Here is a 24,786-nt window from a genome sequence, read left to right as displayed (position 1 = left end):
TGGCATTTATTATCAAAGGGTTATTTTTCTATGCTCCATTCCTGTGCTGCAGTCCGTGCAACTTGGTTAATACAGAGCTTTTATCAATCTCAAGTTTCAAACAGCAAATGTTGTATTTGTGGCTTTAGTGAAAATGTAGCACTCCACATATCACATAAAATTTAACAACATCTGTTTACACGGTAAATGTGGGCAGGGCCTTTCCTCTGTGTGCACACAGAAGAATGATGAAAAACACATTTTAGAAGTGCAGCAAAACAAAACGGAACAGCCCGAGCTGTGACCCATGAACTCCAAACACAAGCATGAACTTTAAACACCACACATCATATCTGAGTGCACATAAAGCTGCCGTGGAAACCTTCGAGGTAAGAGCTGACATGCATCAAACTAACAAAGAAGTGGAAATTCAGCGATAAAGGTCTATTTATTCAATTCGGAAGGAGTATATGTTTGTCATCTAGTCACACATACCAAAAGCACTGATACCCTTACTGATGAATTCTGCTTATGAGTGATCCAGACAGGCTTGAAGGATGTTGTGTGTGACTGAGTCACTCAGCAGCTTGTCGTGCACACTCCAGCCATTAGTGTAGGCAAAGGCAGGAAGGCAGGAAACTGTACAAAAAGCCTAAAACAATTGAAGAAGTGTCTGCAAATGAAGAGAAAATCCCCATTAGCCCTCAGGGACACATTTCCAAATCCCCTCTGGACGTACAAAACTCCCACATTTAGACCCCATTTACAACAACAGCTGCCACCGCACCCCAGCAGAGGAAATGCCAAAGTCTTCTGAAGTGGAGCATAACAGCTCTGCAGTTCACTTCCAGTGTTCAAGAGCAGAAAGACTGAAAGAGCAAGACAGCCTCTAATAGCAGGAAGCTGCAAGTATAATTTTGGTATGAGGATATCAGGCCTCTTGTCTTGCTGGTGTAAAAACAACTGAGAGCTCTTCAAACTTGAGCATGTGGCACAAAAGTCAGTAAAACGATGGAAAAGTGTGACAGGGGACAGTATTCACGCAAAAATAACCTGCAAGAACTCAGATCTAAACACAAATTAGATTCTTTCTCTCTGAAGTAATAAAAAATGCAAACAAAACACGAATGGTTGCAGCCCTGGCAATGCAAATTTTAACCAGGGAAAAGGCACACAAAGATGAAAGGACGATGGAGAGTATACCTAACAAGGAAGTGTTGCCTCCCATGAGTGATTACATTGGGTGACTGCCTCAATCCTGTGTTCCTGAGAGGATTACTCAGCCATTGTGTACTGTTTCCAGATCAAACTTGGTGGTGAATAACGTCATAAACCATTAAAGTGGTAAAAAAAAAAAAAAAAAAAAAAGTTGAGTTTTATGTGGTTAAAAAAAACCTGAGACTGAGGCTTCAGACAAGAAAATGTGACTCCAACCCTCTGCATCTTTCCTGGAATATCCGAGACAGGCAAATTAAAGTGCTCAGGACGATTCCTGGCTTCTTTTTTTTCATCTGTGTGCCAGTGAGTAAATGCCAGTATGAGTGTGCAATGTATGTGCAACACAAATGGATAGAATCTCAACAGCCTCTGCAGATTGTGCTTCCGAAGATTTGGTTCCCACAAAACTGGCCCTTCTCAGACTTGCTGAGAGAAGTTAAGGACAGTGGGGGCCAATTGAAAGACAAAAGGACAAAGTAAGACTGGCATTTGCTGGCAACTACTTATTTTTCCACCCTCTTTTTGTGTGTTGGAATAGTCTGAAAAATATATTATCACAACTTCATGGTTCTACTGCAGAACAAGTGTTTTAAGTTAAAGTTTATTCTCTTATTCAAGATCAATCTTAAAAAAAGGGAAATAAAAGAATAAAATATAATGATGAGCAGCTTTTTTGCAGTTTCTATGATGTACTGCTGTTATGCAGTAGGTTCATAATTGGAAAAACTACGAACTAAGCAGCAAGCTGTATGAATAATAGAAAAGGATGTGTTTCCTCTGGTCCTGCGGAGTGATACGCCGCGCGCGCAAGCAACACCTTCCCTTCAAGTGACCCAGCAGCCTCGTGAAGTCATTATGCTTTCCACTCTTTCTTCGAGAGGTGGAGCTTCACGCTGCAAACTTCTAGCCAAGCTGCACAAAGAGCAGAGTGCAGTCCCGGATCTTTCTCCACGCTGAGAGTGGGCCGCCTGCGCAAATCTATCCACTTTGCAAGTGCGTTGCATGAACCTGCGCGTTTTGACTGCAGGTTTTGCGTCTTCGTTTTTCTGATTTCCCGACGAAGACTGACGTGACCCCCGAAAAAAACAACTTTCAGGACTGAAGCTGCAGGAGTGGCCTGGGAACATTTGCCATCATGAGCAAGCAAAGAGTCAACCTTGACACTTACAGCTTGTCGCTGCTTACAGCCAAGGAGGACATCCTAAACCCTCGCTCCTCCACAAACTGGTAAACCACTTTACCAAACTCTCTCAAATTAAAAGTTGTTTGTTTGTGGTGTGAACTGTGTGGCTTAGTTACGTTGCTTAGCTGCATGACAATTAAAATCTATGAACTTTCCTAAGGGCTTTTATTTTGGCATACTAACTGTCCTGCAGAAGCAGCGCGGGTTGCGTAATCTGATCTGAATTAATCCAGTCAGGGATGTAGAGGTGACCACCAACAACACAGCACAGCACAGCACGGCACGGCACGCACAGAGGACTATATTTACTATAAGTCCGGCTTTACCGTTGGTTGAGTTTGCAGGCAGGTTTGGCAACCAGGTCGCGCACTAATTGTAATTGCAGGTCGTGACGCACACCGAACGAATGATGCGTCTCTTAGCGCAGGCGCTGGCCGACTGCCCAGCGGCCTCACCCGGACAATGCACTGCCTGAGCCTTTGGTCTGCAAGAAAGTAAGAGGTTTTGACAGGCAGCTGTTAAAACATCAGCACAAACTTTAGGTTGATCTTTACAAAACGGGTAAAAAGGCACAGTTGGTCCCATTTGGCACTTGGTGTAACCCGAGCATCAGACAGCTGGCTCATGCTGCTCACTTTCAGGTTTTGGATGATCTAATTTATCTTTTATATACAACCAGCCTTTTTGATCTCTTGTCTTAAATTCTTCTTTTTTAAACTTTTTTTTATAAATATCTTATATCTAGTGCATGTGTGCGCAACCCTTGTGTTGGTATTCTCTCAAAATGTAAATACTTTATTCTGCAGGATAAGTTAATCACACCACAATTTTTTCCTTTGCATTTTGTTTGTTGATAAACCTGCAGGCAAATACAGACGCTGATTTTATTTATGTCTGTGCCATCATAAACCTCACATGCCTCTTATTTTTCTTCCTATAACTTCCTGGCTTTGGTTTTAACCATCAATAGGAAAATGAGTATTACTCCACACAAACCCCTCCAACAATTTGAAATCTTCATGAATCGGGTGGTAAGACAATTGTGCACTGAAAGAGTCCAGATTTAAAATTACTCTGAAGATTTGTCATACATCTATGGTTGTGCATACAAAAATTGTATCGTGTTATTGTTTCATTATAACACTTGGTCTCTGGATGCAGGAGGAAACACCCGCTAAGTTTCACTGCGAATACCAAAGAAAGCTAAATAGTGACTTGAAAAGAAAGGTGGGAGGGGACATGGAGATGTCAAACAGCTAAGACAGAATGTTGGCCCACTCTGTTAGCATTTTGCAAGGATTTTGCATAAGCTTGTGAGTACAATGATTTCAGCATCCTGATGTATCCTGTTGAGAGAAATGAGTTGAAGGCATTGGGGCGTTTCCTTGGTGCGCAGTTGGATGGTTGTTTTGTTTAATGATCCCACCCCCACCGTGTGGCCTTGAGGTCCTTGTGTGTATTATCTTCTATTGACCTTGTTTTCTGACTGGGAAACAGCCTTTGTGAGGGGAAACTGAAGAAAAGAGAAGCCATTTCAATGCATCCTCCATTCAGACCTCTCAGATCTGCATAGGGCTTTGGAGGTCTCTGCTCAGTCCCAGGCCACTGCACACTATCAAGTGTACTTGTCGGCAGGCACTCCTTTACTGTCTGCTTGTGTTGTGTGTTTTTAAAGAGATGGGAAGAAAGATTACGTTTCAAAGTATGAATCCCAACTTACATCTTCTGACAACAGGGATTCAGATAATTTTCATTTTTTCTTAGACAATGAGCGAAGGTTAAAGGTCTATACTTTTTTGTGAGACTGTCGTCCTGCCAATGATGTAGAAAGTCTATACCAAATTAAATCAGCATGTCAAGAAAAGGAGTGCGGGCGTACATTCACAGTATCATTTAGCCTTGCAAAGCAATTAAAGAGACGTTTTAGTATCCATTCATTTTCTAAACCCGTTTTGTCCCCTTTGGGGTCACAGGGCTGCCGGAGCCTATCCCGGCCACTCGAGGACAAAGGCAAAGGACATCCTGGACAGGTTGCCAGTCTGTCGCAGGGCCACAAATCACACACACACATGAACACAACACTCACCTTTTACACCTAGGGACAATTCAGAGTAATCAATTAACATATGAAGCATGTTTTGGCACAGTGGGTGGAAGCTAGAGTCCCTGGAGAAAACCCACGCATGCACACGGAGAACATGCAAACTCCACACAGAAAGGTCCCCAATTGTTGTTCTGTTTCAGGTCCCCCAGCCGGGACTGAAACTAGGGGGCTTCTTGCTGTGAGGCAAGAGCACTAACCACTGCAGCCCTTTTTAACATCCAGTTGTTAAGAAATTCATCTTTATTTCAAGAAAAAGTGGAATACATTTTCAAATGCATCTTTCTTATGGATGACTTTACTGATGTGTGTAGTGGCATGTTGAGGACACACTTGACTAAATTGTTGCAATATTACAAAAAGCTAATGGACATACAGTAGCTAATTTTCAATCATCCATCCATCCATCCATCCATCCATCCATCCATCCATCCATCCATCCATCCATCCATCCATCCATCCATCCATCCATCCATCCTCTTCCATTCATCAGGTAACAGGTCGCTAAGGCAGCAGTCTATGCAAAGACGCCCAGACTTCCGTCTCCCCAGCCACTTAAATTAAATTCAATTTAATCAAGACACATTTTTGCATATTCAGAAGAAAAGCCAAAAGGGACATTTTCATTATTTGATTGTACACAAGTTATCCTGACCAATAATATGTGTATTAAATTACATTTATAACTTGGCTAGAGTACGTAAAAACAATACTGAATATTTCACTAAAGTTCAGCATAAGTTGCACCACAAATCATATATAATACTTTTCTTCTGGGATGGTCAATGACTTCCAAAGATGCCATTGGCCACACCCCCAAAACACCCTTGGCTACTTACTTTTTACCAAGGTTGTAAAGATTATATTTTTCGGGCTTTGGAAAATTCAAAACCATATAACTTTCTTTTTTTTTAACATTGAATTCATAAAGTGTCATCTTTCTGTGTCTTTTACAGTTTTATGTTCAGGTTGTTCAAATTTTCTTATTATATTGTCAAATGGCTTTACTGGATAATTTGAATAATTATAAAGTATATTTTCAATATTTTATTTGGCAATTAATTAGTAACTAAAAATAAATTTTTCTTTTAAAATCTACAATTAACTTAATAAATGCCACATGGTTTAAAAAACAAACACATTTATATAAAAAGGAATAACATTTGGCATTTGTTTTGGTTAGGGCTGCACGATATGAGGAAAACTCGGGATATGTGATATTAGTGATCAATATTACGATGATGATATAACTTGCAATAAATGAACAGATGGCAAAAAACAACAAAAACCTTTCCATTTCACTGCGAAAGTTTAAATTAAACAAGAGTTAAAATACTTTAAATTATTCTCCAAATGACTCTCGTCTAATTAGGAGGGCAACATCTAACATAAAAGCTCCATCCGATTGGTCAACAATGTGAAGGGCTCCATCTGATTGGTCAAATGCATGAAGGGATTTATTTAATTCATTAAATAATTCAAGTTGCCATAATATTGTTTTTAACATTTAAGGTTTACCATTTATTGCAATTTTCGCAAAATTTTGCAACATGGATATTGCACAGCTTGAAATTACGATGATGATAAATTTGCGATTAATAGTTTTGGTATATAGAATGAAGGCACTTTTTCTGTCAGGTTTTTGACTATCTTGAAAGTGCAATGATCTTATTCAGCCACATCAATTTGTATGCCTTCCCTACTCAGGTTTTCTGATCTGCAGGAATTTTTCACTTGATGAAAGTTGGAAGACATTCTGTTTCAACACAGGTCCATGATGTCTGCAGTGCAGTGCTCCTAAGTTCCCAAAGACTCGAGCATGATTAACTGATACCGCAAGAGTTCTAGGGTCTCAAGTTACTTGTTAGATTTAGAGGGAATACACCTGTGGGTGTGGATAGACAAGGCAGGGGTAGGAAGATCAGATGTGGGGCTTTGTGTTATGCTCTATTCATCTACTTAATTCACTAGGGTCCACATGGTAAAAAGACCCACATTGATGAAATTGCCACCTTTGGCTTATCTTTTTGTGAAATCCTCTTTTTTTTTTAAAGAAATTGTCACGTTGAGATTCTGGGAAACTCAAAAGGAAACTTAGCAGTCTAAAGTTAGTTTCCTCCTGCGTACCAGGATAAGACTTTTAAGGCCACCAAAAACTTGTCATCAAGCCAACAGGATGTATTGATTGATCTCTCAGATAAATTGTATTGAACTATAAATGGGGTTGTCAAAGGCTTTTGTGCACTGAACTAATTTTTAGTCCATTCTCTTGCTGCCTATATCTCTGCTTCCTGTGTTTTACCTTGCAGTGACTGTGAGTGGCATTGATAAACACAGATTTACAAAGAACTGTCCACCCTTTGACTTGTTTTTTCCATGAAACACTTGTAGGACCAGTTCTGGTGTATTGCGTTAATGGGTAATTTCACAATTCTTTTGTCTCGAAAGCAAGGTTAAATAAGAAAAAAAAGCACGTCCCATCAAGACACACATGCCCCTATTAAAGGATTACTGAACTGTGTGATAAGTAGAGTATTGCAAAAGTCTTAGCTTTTTCTACCACCTGTATGAGCAACTCTGTGGGTGGCACTCTGGAAAATGATGATAATGTAGCAAAAACGCTAAGAAGTTTTTAGAAGTTATTGCTTAACAACAGCTTATTACCTTTCTTAAATGTTGTTTAGAATTATCTGGGAGCCCGTAGTGAGGTTGCATGGTAATGGCAGGTTTTAGGCATGAGAAGACATGTGTTTTTGCTTGACTATTTATGTCTGGAGGTTGCAAAATGTAAATGTAGACCCATTAAAAGGATACATATGTTATCACTATACAGAAGATGTAAAAAATTGGCAATTAAAATGCAATGGCAAGCCATGGCTATTAGCCTTCATGGTGTCAACTGTCCTTTGGGCAGAAAATGAAAGACCTTGCTTCATGTTGTTATGTTTCTATTGTTATAATAAAGATTGTTGGGCCTTTATTTTCTCACCCTTGACCTTCTATCAAACCATCTGTCTTTTGAAGTGCTTCCGTTGATCACAATCCATGATGCCATTGCACATTGTATGTGTTCTTCCTATTCCCATATTGGTAGACATAACAAATATATTATTGCTTCCTTTTTTGTATTTTAAGATACAAAGCTTAGAAACTCAGCTGGAAAACTTTGGAGAGCTTTTCTTTTCCTTCGTGCAAATTTTATGGAAAAGAGAAGCTGCAGAGGGATATTTCCTGTTTATTTGAATCAACAACCCCAGAGTGTAGCAGAATCAGTGGCATTATCCAGGCTGTGGGACAATATTGTCTCAGAACAACTTTGGTCTTGGTGCTTAAATTCTTTGGAGCCTGGTGGGAAGAAAATCACAGTGTATACATAAAGGGATGAAGTGGTCATGATGCCAATAACATCACCATAGGGAATTTATGGTTAGAGATACATTTTGTGGAAATCCTCAGTAGACATTATTGTTATAGAAGTCAAAGAAGGTTCATAGCTAATCAACAGGTAGTTAACTGGTTTTTACTCTGAGAAATGTCATGTGATTTTAGGACTATAACCATAATAAAACCCTTTCATATTGTTTTTACTGTTATAGCTTCTTGTCAAGCTAGGTCTTTTTCAGAAATAAGGAAGTACTTTAAGAAGTCTTGGGTTTTTGTCTGTCCTATTTTTGACATATGGTAATTTTTCTAATTAGTTTGGTTTCCTTTTTTGCTGCTACAGAGTTTTCCTGTTGTCCCCATTGACTGTATATGAGAACTGGACTGAGTGATCCCTCCCCACTCACGTTTCAAACAGGAAATGCACGCTGGTCTCAACATATTACTCAATCATTAAATTCGTCAGAATACATATTTTTAACATTTTCTTTTTAATTCTATTTTTCTTTTTTCATTATATTTTTCTTTACCTAAGTTATTCAAGTAATAAACTGACCAATCAGATTCCTCAATAATGTGGTTTTACATTGATCGTTGGAAATGTTTGACAGATAAGCCACTTTTAAGTGACAGGGGTGTGGACTTTCAAAAATGTCACTCCTGACTGGTTAGATTGGTTGCCTTGCTCTCGTCATCAATGGTGTGAAATGACCGATATTACGCTCTGCCACACACTTTGGGACCCTGTGTCAGCAGACATGGCGTAATGAAAAATTGAGTAAAGCGGGAAATAGGTTTTATTTTGAAAAATGTATTTGATGCAATTTACACTCGCTCACATGATTTCTGGTTTAGGTCATGTCATTTGCCCCAACTTCACAAAAAATGCCCTGGGTCGCTTCGGCGTCAAAATTTGAAGCCAAGAAAACTGATTTGCAGCGGACTATAGCAGAGAGGCTAGACTGGACTGGATGCCGCGTGATTGCCTCTCACACTTTTCAAGTCACATAAGACTGCGGCAACCGCACCGCAGCGGACCGGATGCAGTGTGAGCCCCGGGTTAGAAATGTTGACACAGCCCGACTCAGACCAATCACTGCTTACTGACATGGTCTGGTTCCAACATGGCAATGTCTGTATCGTGGAAAAATTACGACTGAATTAACTTAATTTTATTGAAACTCATTTTCTATGGGTGACATCACACTCATTCGGTCTAGTTGTCATAAACAGTCAATGGTTGTCCCTTATGTTGTCCTTGATCCACATTCTAAGTTCTTGAAATGCTTTATCTAGTTAATAGAATGGAAAAATGTAGTCCAGATTCCATGTGACTTATGTTCAAAAATAACATTTTTTTTCTAGTTAAATAACTTAAAAAAATACTTCCATAACACTAAAAGTGTACTTTTCTATCCTCTAATTTAGCATTTAGCATCTATTTGCTTGTTTTAAGACATAAGTAATGTGACCTGCAGATTTATAACATATCTTGAAGGCAACTTTTGTTGTGCAAAATTAATAACACCATTTATTCATTATGCAGATTCAATTTTGTTGAAACCTCAAAGATCTATGCTTACTTGCAAAAGTACTTAAGCAAAACACTGCAAGAAAGCAGATACCAAACAATTCTACTTGGTTTAGTCATCATTGGTGTTCAGATCCAATGCTATTGGATTCTTTCCAACACATTCTTAAGATTGTAGTCAACATTACTAATGAATTTTTACTGTCTTTGATCAGAGAAATGCTATGTTAGATCTCATTCAATGATGCATATATCTTCTCATTAGCTTAACATTCTATCGTGTGTTTTTATCCACAGCTAAAATACTATTTTTCTGGATTAGCATCATCACAAGTTCAAAACAAGAATATGGATTTTCCAAAAGTCTGTATTCAAAATGCACATTTTCTTTGAAATGATTAGTCCAGTTCAAATGATAATCTGGTTTCAGACTGTTATTTGTGGTATCTTATAGGCTATAAGATATTCTGCCATGTGAAAATGTTTAGGTACATTTTAAGTCCATCGGTCTTCAGCATTTCAATTTCATGACTTCTCTGGAATAAGGAGGCTTGACCATAAAGAGCATTAATGAACACTGTATAAACATCAACTGTAGGTTCATGATGGAAAATTGTGTTTATGTGCCAACAGTATCAGGAAGAGCACTGAGTACAAAAAGAGCTTTCACAGATAAGATATTTGATGTCATTTTAACCTTGATAGAAAAATGCGATAACACATCTTTCAGGTCTGCATATTGTCATGGGACCGACCTCTTCTGAAAAAAAAGAAACAAAAAGAAAGTCGGTTTTGTTTGGACCAACCTTGTTGCCTGGTTCACTTTGATTGTATTTGTCAAAAAAAAAATGTTAAAAGGATTCAATTTGTTTGGAAATGGAAGGAATGGAAAGAGAAACAATACTAAACTTTCCTCTGAGATTTGGTTTTCTTACAATAATAAACAAAAAAGATTATTCTGCAAAATGAAATTATTGAGTTTGATGGACAACCTCCACTCAGAGCTCCGTTCACTGGGTGTAGTTGTGAGATTTAATTGAAAAGAAAGAAAATACATTATCAACCTCTTTCCTACATATTGGCATACAATTTGCAAAAAAAGAAGTGTTTGAGGTGCTTAAAGCATTTGGACTTTTGGAAACTTTTCCTCTTTTCTTTGACCTGTGTATTAAAGAAAACCAGTTGTAGCAACTTTTGAATATGTTCCGCTCTGTGTTCATGTTTAAAATCAACAGCCATTGAGGTCGTGTTATGACTTGGGGAGTTGTTTGAAAAGTTTTGTATCATTTTTTTTAATCTGTTCATAGACTAGATATGACTGTATATTTTATTTGTTGTAGAAGTGGAACAAGTCAAAATTAACTGCTTATGAATAAAAACATCACCACAAAAGCATGGTCTCTGTATACAAAAGACAGAGTCACAGTGAGTTAGTGACTACAGTGGATACATCAAAATGAAATTGCTCCATTTCCTTGATTGCACAATGATAAAATCCTCACATTTGCAAGTGCTAGTTTCAACATGCGTTAGACCAGTTGATAAAAAAAATGTAATTTTTCCGTCCATATTATGTGGTTTCATAGTTTGCTAAGCAATATCTCCCACTTTACATTGGCCAAAAAAATGCGCTCATTTGTTAAAGGCATGACCAATTGCTGAAAAGCCCTAAATGCAGAGCCAAGACTGGGAACTTCAGTTGCCTTTCTCCTGGCATGTTTGTTCACCGGCCAGTGGAGGGATTGGGCTGTGGGTACTTGTGGAAGGCTGAGGGTAATGGGTTGTCGTGGCGACACTGGTGGGAAAGTGAGGTTGTTTGCCAATAGGGGCTGAGGGAATTGAGCGAGATTAGGAAAAGGGGTGGAAAAGTTTGAAAAGGAGCTGAAAATATGAGACTACAGACACTTTCCAGAAGAAGGTAAAGAAATAAAAATAAGGATGGAGATGAAAAATTTTGTGTAGGAAAGAGAAGATAAGCCCAACTTTGGTGTAAGGACATGAAGCATTTACAACTTAAGGGTTAGATGAGAGGATCAGTGATTGTTAAAGTTCATCAGACTGGGAGAGGCTGCAGCAAAGATTGTCAAATAGGAGAATTACCTCACTGTAACCCTTGTGCTATCCTAGACACTTTAACATTGGGAGTTGGGTCATCTAGACCCACTAGACAGTGCTCTGAAACTTTTTTCTTCAATGATTTGTGAACCTCACTGGTGTCCATGATTACATGAAATCTTTCCACCTTTATCCACCTTTGTAATGGTAGGGAGAACACGTCAATGTAAGGGTGGGGTCATCTAAGATAGCACAATGGTTAATTAAAATAAGTATTTAGAGATAAAATTCCATTTTTTTGTTACTGTGATATGAATATTGTATAGTGTGTTTGTGTTGCTGTGTGTGAATGGTGGTGGGGGGGAAGCATGTACAGGAAATGCCACAATAATCTCAGTGCGCCATGATTTGGGGAAATTATCATAGGGCTTTCCTCTTCTTCCATATCATCCACTCAAAAATATTTCCATCAGTTCTCAGGAACCTGAATCACATCCATTTACACCAAAGGAACTTTTTTTAAAATTTTGCTTCCCCATTTCCCTCTCATTCTGTTGCACAGACTAAAAACTTCTATTTGCTGTTGTGCTAATGTAACTGCTGTTTTAATATTAATAACAATAACTATACTGTTAGAAATACATATTTTTGATCCTTCTCATTTGCCACCCTTCCAAATTTTTCTGCACCTCTCAAACCCCCCCCATATAAAATGTTCTAGCTCTGCCACTGTATACTGGTACCTGTAATATATGCTTAAAAAATAGCCATCATTTCATTGTGTTTGGATTTTATCCCAAACTGTTAATTATGAAGGCAGAATCAGAAATATAAATACAGATATTACTTCCTAGGAATTGGTCTAAATCCTATAGCTTACTGTTTTTTGCAGCATCATGTGTAGATGAGGGAATCTTCAGGCACTTTGTGATTCTATTTGGTTACTATTTAGGAAGCAACGATTCGATTATGAAACGATCATCAATGCATCTTGAACCTTTTCATATTTTATAAATCTTTTCTCTTTACCACAAGACATTGAGTAATAATACTTACTTTTATCCACCAAAGTGTATTTGTAAGTAAAGACAAGATCTTAAATATACTTGTATTCCTTTTACTAAGAAAATAAAAATTGTAACTTGAAAAATGTTTGGTTTGGTTGTCAAAAAACGTATAGAACATCAACAACAGAAAAATATTCAAGTAGGTATTTTCCCCTGAACTCAACAACCTTAAATAACATAATAATGTGACTTTTTTATCAAAAGATCAACTTTAACACAATACTCTTTAACTCAAGTCAAACACATTTAACGTTACCCTGTACTGAACATACTGTAATATTTTAATGGTGTTAATAATAGTGTGAAAGTGCATAATATGATTTTGGATGTTTGTTGTGTTCCCTAACTTCTTGGATGACTTTTGTCTGAAGCCGTCGATGTTGAAAAAGACAAAATGCTTCCAAATTTTAGCTTTAAGTGTAAGGCGGTGGCCAGTTGGGTAAAGAGGGACCTGGCTGCAGATAAGATGCGGCTTAAATCATCAGCCTGAATGGAAAATATACAACTTAACCTACCTAACTAGAATTATGAAAAAATAAATAAAAACATTTATAAAAGTTTAAAAAGGGAAAAACAAAAACTCGCCATTTAAAACAAAGTCTTTTTTTTAGCTGTTGATGTCTGCAACCAAGTTCTCTTGGTCGGATCACACGGTCTGCAAGGTCAGCCATGTTTGTGTGCTCTTCAAAAATGTCAGAGTAAAAAACGCACTGCGTGTTAATGTTCCGCTTGTGTGAAATCACATTATTTTTGGATTCTTGATTATTTAAAAAGCATAAAGTGATTCAAAATCTATTATGGATCATAATAGATGATCTAATAATGAATCTCCCCACTACTACCCCTAATGAATTGTTATGATCACAAAGCAATACCTGTAATGTGCTAACTCAATGATGCTGCTGTAATCCGTGGATGAGCGTTGCATCGCTGTAACATGAGATCAGTTTTATTCAGCGGAAGTTCTCCATAACCCCGTGCTCGCTGTATCAGCCTCTCATCTGAGTTTTAATTACTTTAGTTTAACTCATTTTAACAGTTTGTTTTAACGACCTCCTTTTAAATTGACATTTACAACAAAGCAGCTCAGTTTTTTTGTCTGTCTTTGTCCGTCCCCCACTCTTTTCCATCTGCCTCAGCACAGGGAGGACTGTTTTCTCTCTCTGGTCCTTGGCACAGACTTAATTACTTATTTGTTTAGTTTTTCATATTCCAAACTTCTTTGGCTCTCTGTCTTGCTGAGAACAGGGATTTTTTCCCCCTCCCCTCCTCCTTTTAGCATTCCATCCGGTCCAATCTGCCTTTCACTCCCTCTTCCCCACAGCCTGATATTGTTTGCAATCTTTTTACATTTATCCCTAAGCTTCCCTGTATTTAGTTTTGCTATACTTTGCGATCTCTTGCAATTTAGTCCTTTTCTTGCATTGTTTTCAAATCTCCACAGGCATAAAGGCTTCACTGGTCTGTAATAGTCTCCAGGGGAGTCTGATTTCTTCTCCACCCAGTCAAAGAGTATGCTTATTAGTCAGTTTAACTCACAGAAAATGTTGATTTAAGTCCAGCTTTTGTTTCCAGGAGGAGGCTCAACTAAATTCATCCATAATATCCATATACATTTTATTCTTCATAATACAGAGTAATTTGACTTTTCAAAAGGTTTTTTTTTGTAATTTACTGTCAGTAAAAGATGGACAAAAAAGTCTTTCTGCACTAGTAACACCAGAAGTTATTTATCTCAGTTACAATTTGTTTGAACGTGAGCAGGATTTGGTATTTGGTTAAGGTTTTAGGATCTGACAACCACAAGTTAAACCTCTGCCAAAGACTTGCACAAGGTCTTTTCAGAGCCAAGCGTACTTCTAACACAGTTGTGCCATTGGAGTTGACCACACACCACCACAAAATATCCTTTAGCTTATCTCCTGCCACCAACGGAATAGAACAATTCTTGATTGAAATTCTGAAAAGAAACTAAAACCATTAAAAGCAAATATACAGAAAAACTCATAGAAGTACAAATTAATTAAACATATCTAAAAAAACTAGTTATACAGGAGCTGACTATATTAATTCCACATTTTTATCCTGCTCTTCTATTTAGGATTACTTCTAGAATGTTTGAAAATAGTTTTTTTCCCCTGAAATGCATTCAATGTCAATCAAAGATGTGATTTATACTGCAGATTTTACACAAATCCGTGCTATTTTCCACCAATCAATGGACATAAGTAAAAAAAAAATGCTAGTAAACATACTGGTAAATCAATTTGAAGTGACTTGGTCTTATTAAGCCTAAAGTCTTTGGTTTATTACCTTGTACCACCCAGAAGCTCTTATTAAAAGCTTAATAAAGATTACAATGCCAACCCTGCTGAGTAATGGACTAAATCCTTAACCAAACTTGCTCGTATGAGAGCTAAAACTCAAATTAATCTCTTGATGTGACTCCGCAGCTTTCCCATTCTTGATGGATCATTATTTTTCTTTAGATCATCCCCCTGAGATCTGGGTCAACTCTGTTGTGGGGTGTGCTGAAAGCTGTGGGTTTCTACCGCATAAACATCATTTTGGCAGTTGAACTGGAACAAAAGGGGAATATGCTGAATCTGGACAGTTTTGTATACAGTGTTCTGTTCATTCAAAATACTTGTTTTTTGTGTTAAAATGTTGAAGTTCCTTTGTTTTGGTTTGGAATTTGGTTTGGCATTATGGCAGTTGCAGTGCATCACCCAAGAGCACATGAGGCTTCACAGCATTAAATGAGCATAACTTTGCTTCATTTTTCCCATCCTCCTCCATCAGTTTTCTCATTCCTTCACTTCCTTCTTGCTTAAATGTCCCCCCCCCCCACCCCCATCCATAAACCTCCACATGTCTGTGCAGTCCAGACAGCCGGAGGAATGTGTGTACCACAGGGGTTGGTGGATGGACACTATATGAGCAAACGTGCTTTGCGGGGGAGGATGGATGACTTTTTCAGCAGTCAAGTCTTTGCGAGACTTATTTTGCCCATGTTTGGAGAGAGGAAATGAGTAATTTGGGCTTTTGGGGACGTCTCTGAGCTCCACGCTCAAACACAGAGAGGTAGACTAAAAAAGGGCTAAAAATAGAAAATGGGAGCCCAGGTCAGGAATTGGGGAGCTGAGAGGGAAACGAAGGAAAAACACATGATGTAAAAAAACGGTGAAGAGAATGGATCTTTGAGATAGGTTCATGGAGTCTGGAAACCTGTTGTAGAAAATCATGAGTAAAAATTTCAAAGGACTGAAAGAATTCGACTGCAAGAGTTGGTGGGATCATTAAGGACATATGGGAAGAAAAAAAAGGCCATATTAATTTGTTGATGGGGTCTGAAATCTTGATCTTACTTCATATACATTGTCTCCAGCACTCTTTATCAAACTGCAGCAGTGCGCAGAACCAAGACCCGGTCTTATCTCCTCTGCTACAATGCAATGAATAAATGACCTATGAGCTCATAAGAGCTTTTTTGTTAGCAAGGCACAGGGGCCAGGGAGTGGGAATCAAGGGAGAGATGAGGAAAATGAGATATTGCTTGAGTTAAGGATAAAAATATAGCACAGGGGAGAAACTTGTAAATCTTTTATTCTATATAATATTCAAAAAAAAATAAACATAGAAGGAATGTATGTGAATTAAAAGTGTTTTTTTTTTTTGCTGTGTAGCTTTTAACAAAAGTGTTTTATACCTGTGACAGTAAGTAGAATATGTCCGGGCAAAAACTGCATAAAGGAGGAAAATAAATCACTAGGATCATTTTAAGAATGACAACACAAGGGAAGTATTTCCTGCATATTACCACACTAACATGGTCCAGAATGCTGGCATGGAAGAATATCGACATAAATGAGGACGCAACCTTCTCCAGTACAGCTCGCCATCTGCTTCTGTTATGATCATCTTCAGAACGGCGTCTGGCATGCTTGAAGGCTCTGACTGTTCAAAATAAACCAGCTCTATTGTTTCTGGCTCTGGCTTCCATTACAGTATGTGTGTGCACCTTCATGTTTGCATTTCTCCATGTCTAAACGACATGGGCAAATTTGAGCCTGTGTTTTTATTATGTTAATTGGTTGGCTGTGGTTAAAAAAAAAACAAAAAAACAGAGAGGTATCCTCCCAAGTGTTTGGCTTGATAATTGATGTGATGACATAATTGCTTTTTTTGTCATGCCCCTCTATGGCCCTCATGCTTTTTCTTCTCCTCCCTGTGAAGTCATAGCTGGCTAGCTTTGGAGGTGGGCTGGAGAAAAGACACAAGAGGGTCTGTTTTTTCCATCTGCTGCTTTCTTGTAGGAGACGAGGTGTGTGTGTGAGTATGTGGGGGGGGGGGGGGGGGGTTGGGTTAGGGCTTCTCAAGTTGAGTATGTGACTAAAACATTGTAAAAATCAAGAGGTGCATTCAACATAGCCTGCTTACAAGGCTTGCTTTTTTTCTTTGCTTTTTATATATTTTTTTCAATTTCTAGAAACCTGATGCCTTTTTTCTGAGAAAACTAAACTTACATGCAGATACTTTTCGTTCATGTCATTTTTGCTTGCCCCTTTCATAAAAAATTGATGGATATAGAATTTAGCACATTTAGCTACTCAGAAGAGACACAGAGGATTTGCTTTAGTTAAAGTAAAAAAATGAATTACCGGTAAATAAAAAAGTAAAGTAGTACTGCTGGTACACAATTGAATTCACAATTGAACACAAACATAGTTGAACTAAAAAATATTTGACTTGACCTAACGGACACAACCACTTAAAAAAAAGTTGCAAAGTGGTTTAGTCTGCTTGAGAGTCATTTTCTTTTGGGGGTAGAGGCAGCAAGACCTCCCTCGCATCACAGGCAACGTTGTTCCAGAAAAAGTTAAAACGCTCTGGGGTTCCAGATCCAGCCTTGGCATGTCTCTGTGTCCGTGTAACTTCAGGCCAATTCCACAACCTGCAGAAGATTTGAAGCATTTGTTTGGGGTTATTATTCAAACAAATCTAGTTAAATTCCTTTCCCAATCCTGATAAAGAAGATTGGTTTTAAGGGGACCTTTTATAATCTGCTTGTTAACCCTTGAGCTATCTTAGGCACTTTAACATTGGGAGTTGGGTCATCTAGACCCACTAGACAGTGCGCTGAACCTTTTTTCTTCAATGATTTGTGAACCTCACTGGTGTCCATGGATTACACGAAATCTTTCCACCTTTATCCATGTTTGTCATGGTAGGGAGAACACGTCAATGTATGGGTGGGGTCATCTAAGATAGCACAAGGGTTGAACCATTTGACACAGACTGCAATGTGAAAACTAATCTGACAGCAATTTTCTTTTTTGCCATTCATGTAGGTCGCAATGTTTAATCTGACAGTTTGATCACTCTAATCGTATTGTTTATGAGAAGAAATTGCGTAATAATTGTACAAGACTTGAGTGTGTGGTTTGGGCTTAAGCCACACCCGCTGTGATATCAGACCTGACCTTAGTTAGACATTGAACTTGTGAGACTCATGAACAATGTTTAGCTATTGGGTAACGCTTTCTTTTACAGTACAGTACTTACAGTGTACTTACAATGTATTTACATGGTACTTTTTATGGAATTTACAGGGTACTTATGGGGTGTTTACATGGTACTTTATATGGGACTTACTGGGTTCTTACATGGTACTTTTTTGTGTCTACTCGATACTTGCATGGTACTTACTGTGTATTTATGTGGTACTATTTGGTTCATACTTATGTGGTACATACTGGGTATTTATAATATACCTACTGGGTATTTATAATATACCTACTGGGTATTTACATGTTGTGCAAAGGTGTCTTTTGTAGTACTTACCACATGTAAGAACAAGGTAAGTACAAATAAAGTACCTTGACCTTTAGGTCTGCACTCCCTGTATGTTTCATGGCATTTACCATGAATTTACCACAGAAACTACCCCTTAAACACGATGAAACTGGACTGTAAAAGAAAGTCAGGCCTATTTCCACTCAACAACATGGTACTTTCAGTAGTAAATACTGGGTATGTTCACTTGAATTTTACTTGCTTACCTCTTAAGTACAATGAAACTGGACTGTAAAAGAAAGTCAGGCCTATTTCCACTCAACTACATGGTATTTTTAGTAGTAAATGCTGGGTATGTTTACGTATCACCTTCCCTTACAGTGTACATACACTCTTGGTCTCCTGACCTTACCAAATGAGACAATGCTAACTTGTTGGTAAAGGTGAAGTAACTGCATTGTTAAAACATATTCTGGCCTGATTACTTCTTGTAACATGTGGCAAATTTAGAGAGAAACTAGACAGCAGGGAAAACAACAATCTTTAATATGATACACTTCTACAGCATGCAAAGTGTCATCACAATAAAATTTGTTTTAAGTACAAAACAGTAAAAAGGAGCATTCCAAAGAACAGATTTTTTTCGCACTCCTTTGCATAGCTTATGAGTTTGTCACCCACCATGAAAACAGGAAATGGCCCCAGATCCTCACTTTTTCCAGCCAAAGTCATTTCTACAGTCAAATCTATTGTATTTGTGTCTATATTACACTGACGATATGTGGGGTCGTGCTTTTTGTCTGTCGAAATTCCTTCAGCAGTTTGGTAACACTGCAGGACTTCTTCAGGGTTTGTGACAACAAGAAAATCACAACACAAGCTCAAATGAACATAAAACTGAAGTACAAAGTATATTTTTCTCATTTAATAATTTCTGTATTGAGTTTGATTAATCTCTGTGAATTATTTATTGCTTTAACTGCAATGCTTGTAATTAATCAATTATCCTGATTTATAAACATGAGAAATTATTCACTTTTTTTTGTAACTATTGTTCCAAACATGAACTTGTTTTAATATAATGTCGGGAAAAGATGTAAAAAAGGGGTGCTCACTACTTTTGAATCGACAATTTCTTGAAGATCTATAAATATATATATATATATATATATATATATATATATATATATATATATATATATATATATATATATATAAAGTACTATTAGTAAATGTTTGTTAGTTATGTTTATTAGTAACATTATTGTTTATGTACTGATGATTAAAAACTACACAGTGAGATTACACAAAGATACTTTAGTATTAACAGATGAGGCGTTTTATAAAGACAGAAAGCAGCAACCATCGTATGTCATGCTATGCTGTAAATCGTGCAATGGGGGGAGCATCATGGTTGCATGGCGTTTCAAAGGCTGCTAGCTCCGTATGAAGCGCGTGCCTCGGACATACCAGCTTCCATATGAGCTTATCAGGCGGGCTGATAGCAGGAGGAGACACGCGGGGCGGCTTCAATAAACACTCCGGTTGTGCGGAGCGTTCTTCTGCCGGGAACTTGACGTGACGCGGGGCAGAGAGCAACTCTCTATGACAGAGAGTTCGCGCTCAGTGTTTTTAAACACGCGTCTGCAGCGACGTATGCATCAGAGGATGTCCGATTGGCCGTTCTGCATGTCAATCAAGTCCCGTACTTGTCGGTGAGGATTTTGATTGGCTGGTGGATTTTTAAGAAGTACTTTTTATTTATTTATTTTTTATCTTCTCTGTCCCGCGATCTACCCTCATGTCCTTGACGATCGACCGGTCGATCGCGATCGACGTAATGAGCACCCCTGATGTAAAACAACAAGGCTAAATATTTACTTTACTAGTGGGTCGGGATGAACAAATCTGCAAATTCTCAGTGCACTTGAATGTAGCAAGGTTAACGAGTGCATTAATCGGGCAACAATTTGAATTTCTCTTCATTTGGCAGGTAAACCAGTGTTTTAAATATAGAGCCCTGGATATATCTATAATTTTTCCAAAGAGTCTGTCAAAAATATACATGCACAGTGACTTGCATCCTTTACCTCAATGATTACTGTTTTCACAACCTTTGATCAATGATTCTGGCATGACCGGTCACTAAGCTTTTTATTAAACTCTGCATGTTAATTGACATTTTTTTAAAATATTGGATAAATAATATATAAATATTTAAACTGATCAAACGTTATAAAAAAGCTAACCTCCTGATTTCAAGCCGCTCTCTGTGTTTAAAAAGTGACGTTAAAGCATGTCTGCTACTTTAAACTGCAATAATTTCAGTTATTTCGAAATGTATAACTTTTCAAAGTTTGTAACGAAAATCTACAAACATTGTTGTTACTTACCAGGAGAGCACGTGGCCTATATAATACAGTCTGTTGTTCAGGCCTCGTTTGAGCGCATGTCTATCTGGGAAAATCAAAGAAAGGCGTTTATTTAAAAAATAATGATGACGTGCTTCCGTCTTTTTACCGCTTTAGAGCAGCTATGGTGAAGTACGCTAAAGTAAGCTAAATCCATCAAGTGGACATATAATTTACATGAATCAACACTTTAACTGCCTTTTCCCCATTGTCTTTTCTTTCTCCTTTTAATATTAATTTTATTTCATTTTTATTTTTTTCAAGTATGACAGAGACAACAATACCACCCAACAGTGAAGGTAACTCACTGTTTGTAAGTTCAAAACATATATTTGTGAGTAACTGTGTTGAAATTGCCTCTTTATTTCTTTTATTCCTTTTCTTTTTACAGTGGCATGTATTTTATGCTAATGAAAATTGTAGGTGCAAATAATATTTATAGAAAAGAAATACACACAGCAATTGCCTATTAAAACATTACTTTTGTAATTCTTTGTCTAAGCAGATAAGATTTTTTTATGGCATTTTTGACTTTTTTCTTGACTTTTAATGTTACTAAAATATCCTTTGTAACTCATCAAAAAACTGAAGTTGTGAATAATCTATCATGTTTATAAATAAGGATAATTGATAAATTATAAAAGACACCTTTGCACAACATGTAAATACCCAGTAAGTATATTATAAATACCCAGTATGTACCACATAAGTATGAAGCAAATAGTACCACATAAATACACAGTAAGTACCATGTAAGTACCGAGTAGACACAAAAAAGTACCCAGTAAGTCCCATAAAAAGTACCATGTTAACACCCTTTAAGTACCCAGTAAATTCCATAAAAAGGACCATGTAAATACCCTGAATGTACCTAGTAGTTACACAATAAGTACCATGTAAATACCACTTAAGTACACTGTAAGTACTGTACTGTAAAAGAAAGTGTTACCGGCCAGGGTTCTTGAATTCTCCAGCCTTTGTTTCCCAGTTATTCCCGCCCTACTCGTTGCTGATTAGCCGGATCAGGTGAATCCACTTTCGGGTTCACTGAACACACCTGATCCGAGACACCAGTTCCAAATGAGGCAAAGATAGCTAGGGTGGTGGACCATAGGATTTCTTGCTACAGTTATAAACTATGCCACTAAACTTTGATTAATTTTAACTCAGAAGAGATACCGGTACTTGATTTACTCTTGCATAGTCCTGATGTATCAGAACTTACTGCACTATGTTTCCTGATCACTTTTCCCAATAATACATCACTTCAAATAGGTCAAATTATTGGAGATGCTTTTCCCCTTCAAAAAAATGCTGTGTCATCCTACTGTTTGAGTTATTTTATAACAGGAAGAATGAAATCAAATCAAAAAATATATATATAACTCCAAATATGTTATATGAAACATTTCCTGACTGAGATCTTGGCATTTCCTAAATTAAGAAGGAACATTCAGGGATAAAGGATATTTATTGTTTTTACTGTCTGTCTCATGTTTTTTTTTATCCTGTACTGGCTGACAACAGAATTAGACGTACATTTGTAACTATACATGCACCTTTGTAAAACATTTAATTTACAAATGACTTAATAAATATGTGTTGATGAATAGACTGTTGATCCAATAACAAATGATGTAATTCTTGGCAGTTTTTGAATTCAATACTGAGGTAAGAAAAATGTCTAAACTTTGGTCGGTGGTGTCCTACAGCACTTCTGTCAAGTGCCAGCCTGTTCCCCATTCGTGGAGAGTTTGCATGCAATTACTACTCAGCAGCAAAGTGACCTTTTTTCTTGGGAATGGTGACCTTTAAAATGCTCTAGGCTCTAGACCCAAACTCAACAATTATAGCAGAGTGCTTCTGTTCTGAATGTTGATTATTTTGGACCTGTAACTCATAATCATTTCTCAAGTTTTAGAAACAAAACCAAAACAAGACCAAAAGTGAGTTTTTTCCCAGTCTGTTCTTTTGAGCTTAGTATTTTCTTTTTTCTTCACCAGCCTTGCCATTCATTCATTCATTCATTCAGTCTTGTTACAAATTGTATTATTTGTACACACATTTTGATTGTTATAAACTCAAAATATTATTTTTTTTTTTAAATATTTTAAAAAATATTTTTTTCCTGCTTTTTTTTTAAAGAAAATGTCTGCTGTTTATTTATAGTGTATACATTTTTAAAATTATTTAGAATGACAAAGTTATTGCATTTTTTGTAAAGCCAGTGACTGTCAGTCTGGAAGCAATAGCTCTGTTGCATGAATATTTTTGGTATGAATAGTCAAACATTGGTCATATATTGGGCTTTTTTGAGTCCAAAAAGGTCATATCCATACTTTTTGCCTTTAAAAGAAAATCCACTTTAGAAGGAGAAGTGACTGGTGTGTGACCAAAACAATCCAATATTGTCATGTGACCTTTGCAATGTCTAGTATGAGACAGTAAAATGCATAATGGTTGGATATTAAACATATTTGTTGTTTCATCTGATTAGATTACCCCTAAACGATTAATTTGTTTTCGGAATAGTTGGTTTCTTAGTCAAAAATGAAATAAAATCCCTGTTAGTCCAGCATCCAGTTTGCAGAATGTGCTTCACAATCTGGTTATTGTTGCCACTCACGTACTGACTGACTTTTTGTGGGCTTTTGCCAGGGAGGAATCAAACAAAAGCACATTTGTTGTATTAGAAGAGAAACATAACAGAGCGATTCAGTAACATACACTGAGGCGGCAGGCCTGCAAAACAGCTTTTTTTGCTGAATCGCATTTATTTGCTGTTCGGTGTGTGCTCTGTTGACCACACCACTGTAAAACAACTTTAAATTAAAGCATTTTAGCGTAAAATGCTGTCCTTTCGTGCTCACCTACACCCATACAGAGACCAGAGGATTGTTCACCTTTGGCCCATTGTAATAGCTGTTCATGGCCTCTTGCTACCCAGCTCCAGATGTTATTGACACAGTCCCACAGAGACAGATTTACACCTATGCATACATGGACACATGCACATACTTGTACACAGACATGTGCACACAACCAAATGAAGGTTGTATGTTTTATTTCTCTATAGACAACCCTCTAAAGTCCCTTCTTGCACTTAAACTAAGCTTTGTAAAATGACGGCGTAAAATGTGTTGTCTTAGGGATGAATCAGGGATTTTGCTAAGCACTGTCTGTGATCTTTCTTGCCTGTCCTTTTCTTTCAATGTGTTGTTTTTTTTATAAAAAATAAGTAGGGAAAAGTGCTTTTAACTCAACAGTCTCACAAAAACATCACAAGTAGTTAAATTGCCACAAAGACAGTCGTCTGAAGGGTGTGGTGGGACAGGTTTTCACCTGCAAAATGCCAAAAGCCTAATAGCTGTGAACAGTATGGTTACATTAGATTTCACGTTGAAGAGAGATCCACATATGCAGAAACTCGAGGGTGGTCATTGTTTTGCTTCTCTCCTTCCTGTTTAATTTTGGAGTTGCAAAGAAGTTTGCAGCAGGATGGGAAAAAGGCAGGAATAAACAACAAATCGGCTTCGCGGTTTAAAAAAAAACCATTGTGATGTTACTGTAACTACAGAAAAGTGTGTTTAAAAAAACATTACACAAAAAAGAATAGATGCATCTATTTTTGTGCATCACTGTGTGTTCTGTGCATGATAACAAGGCAAATACGAGTTAGGATAGTGTCATTGCATCCTTAAAATGATTTTTATTGTTATTTTTCCAATCTTTTATGACCATTAAAGTCATGAAGGCTCTGTTTGTTCTATTTAAGTAACCCGTTTGTGTTTTTGCAGGGCATTGTTTGCGTACGAGGGGGCCACCAACAAGCTCAAGCTGGCAGACTCAGGAGGTAGAGTGGACATATTAAATAAAGACGTCTATTTTCTGCACTTTAAAAAATAAATTTAAAAGAAAAATTCAAGGAAAAAAACCTTGTGAGATTCATAATTCATTTGAATGAATTAGATGTATTTAAAGATCAAATAGCATTCTGTATCCTATCATTTTTGTTTGGAAATGTTGTTTTTTCCCCCCGCCATTTTATCTCTTCCATGTCTTGT

The 24,786-nt window shown here is 37.4% G+C and overlaps 1 protein-coding gene across 1 annotated transcript in view; it reads left to right on the top strand.

Annotated features, from left to right (window-relative positions):
* Positions 1-2,059: 2,059 nt before the first annotated feature.
* The window catches only part of LOC101166140 (drebrin-like protein A), a 33,288-nt gene continuing 10,561 nt past the window's right edge, over positions 2,060-24,786 (top strand). The window contains exons 1-2 of the mRNA XM_004072639.4: positions 2,060-2,424; positions 24,520-24,575. Of these exons, the coding sequence (XP_004072687.1) occupies positions 2,333-2,424; positions 24,520-24,575 (148 nt within the window). The 5' untranslated portion in view covers positions 2,060-2,332. The remainder of the gene's footprint in view (positions 2,425-24,519; positions 24,576-24,786) is intronic.

The sequence above is a fragment of the Oryzias latipes genome, chromosome 9 (genome assembly GCF_002234675.1).
Source record: "Oryzias latipes chromosome 9, ASM223467v1".
Lineage (NCBI taxonomy): Eukaryota > Metazoa > Chordata > Actinopteri > Beloniformes > Adrianichthyidae > Oryzias > Oryzias latipes.
Note: the sequence above shows the minus strand (reverse complement) of the source record. Positions and strands in the feature narration are given on the sequence as shown.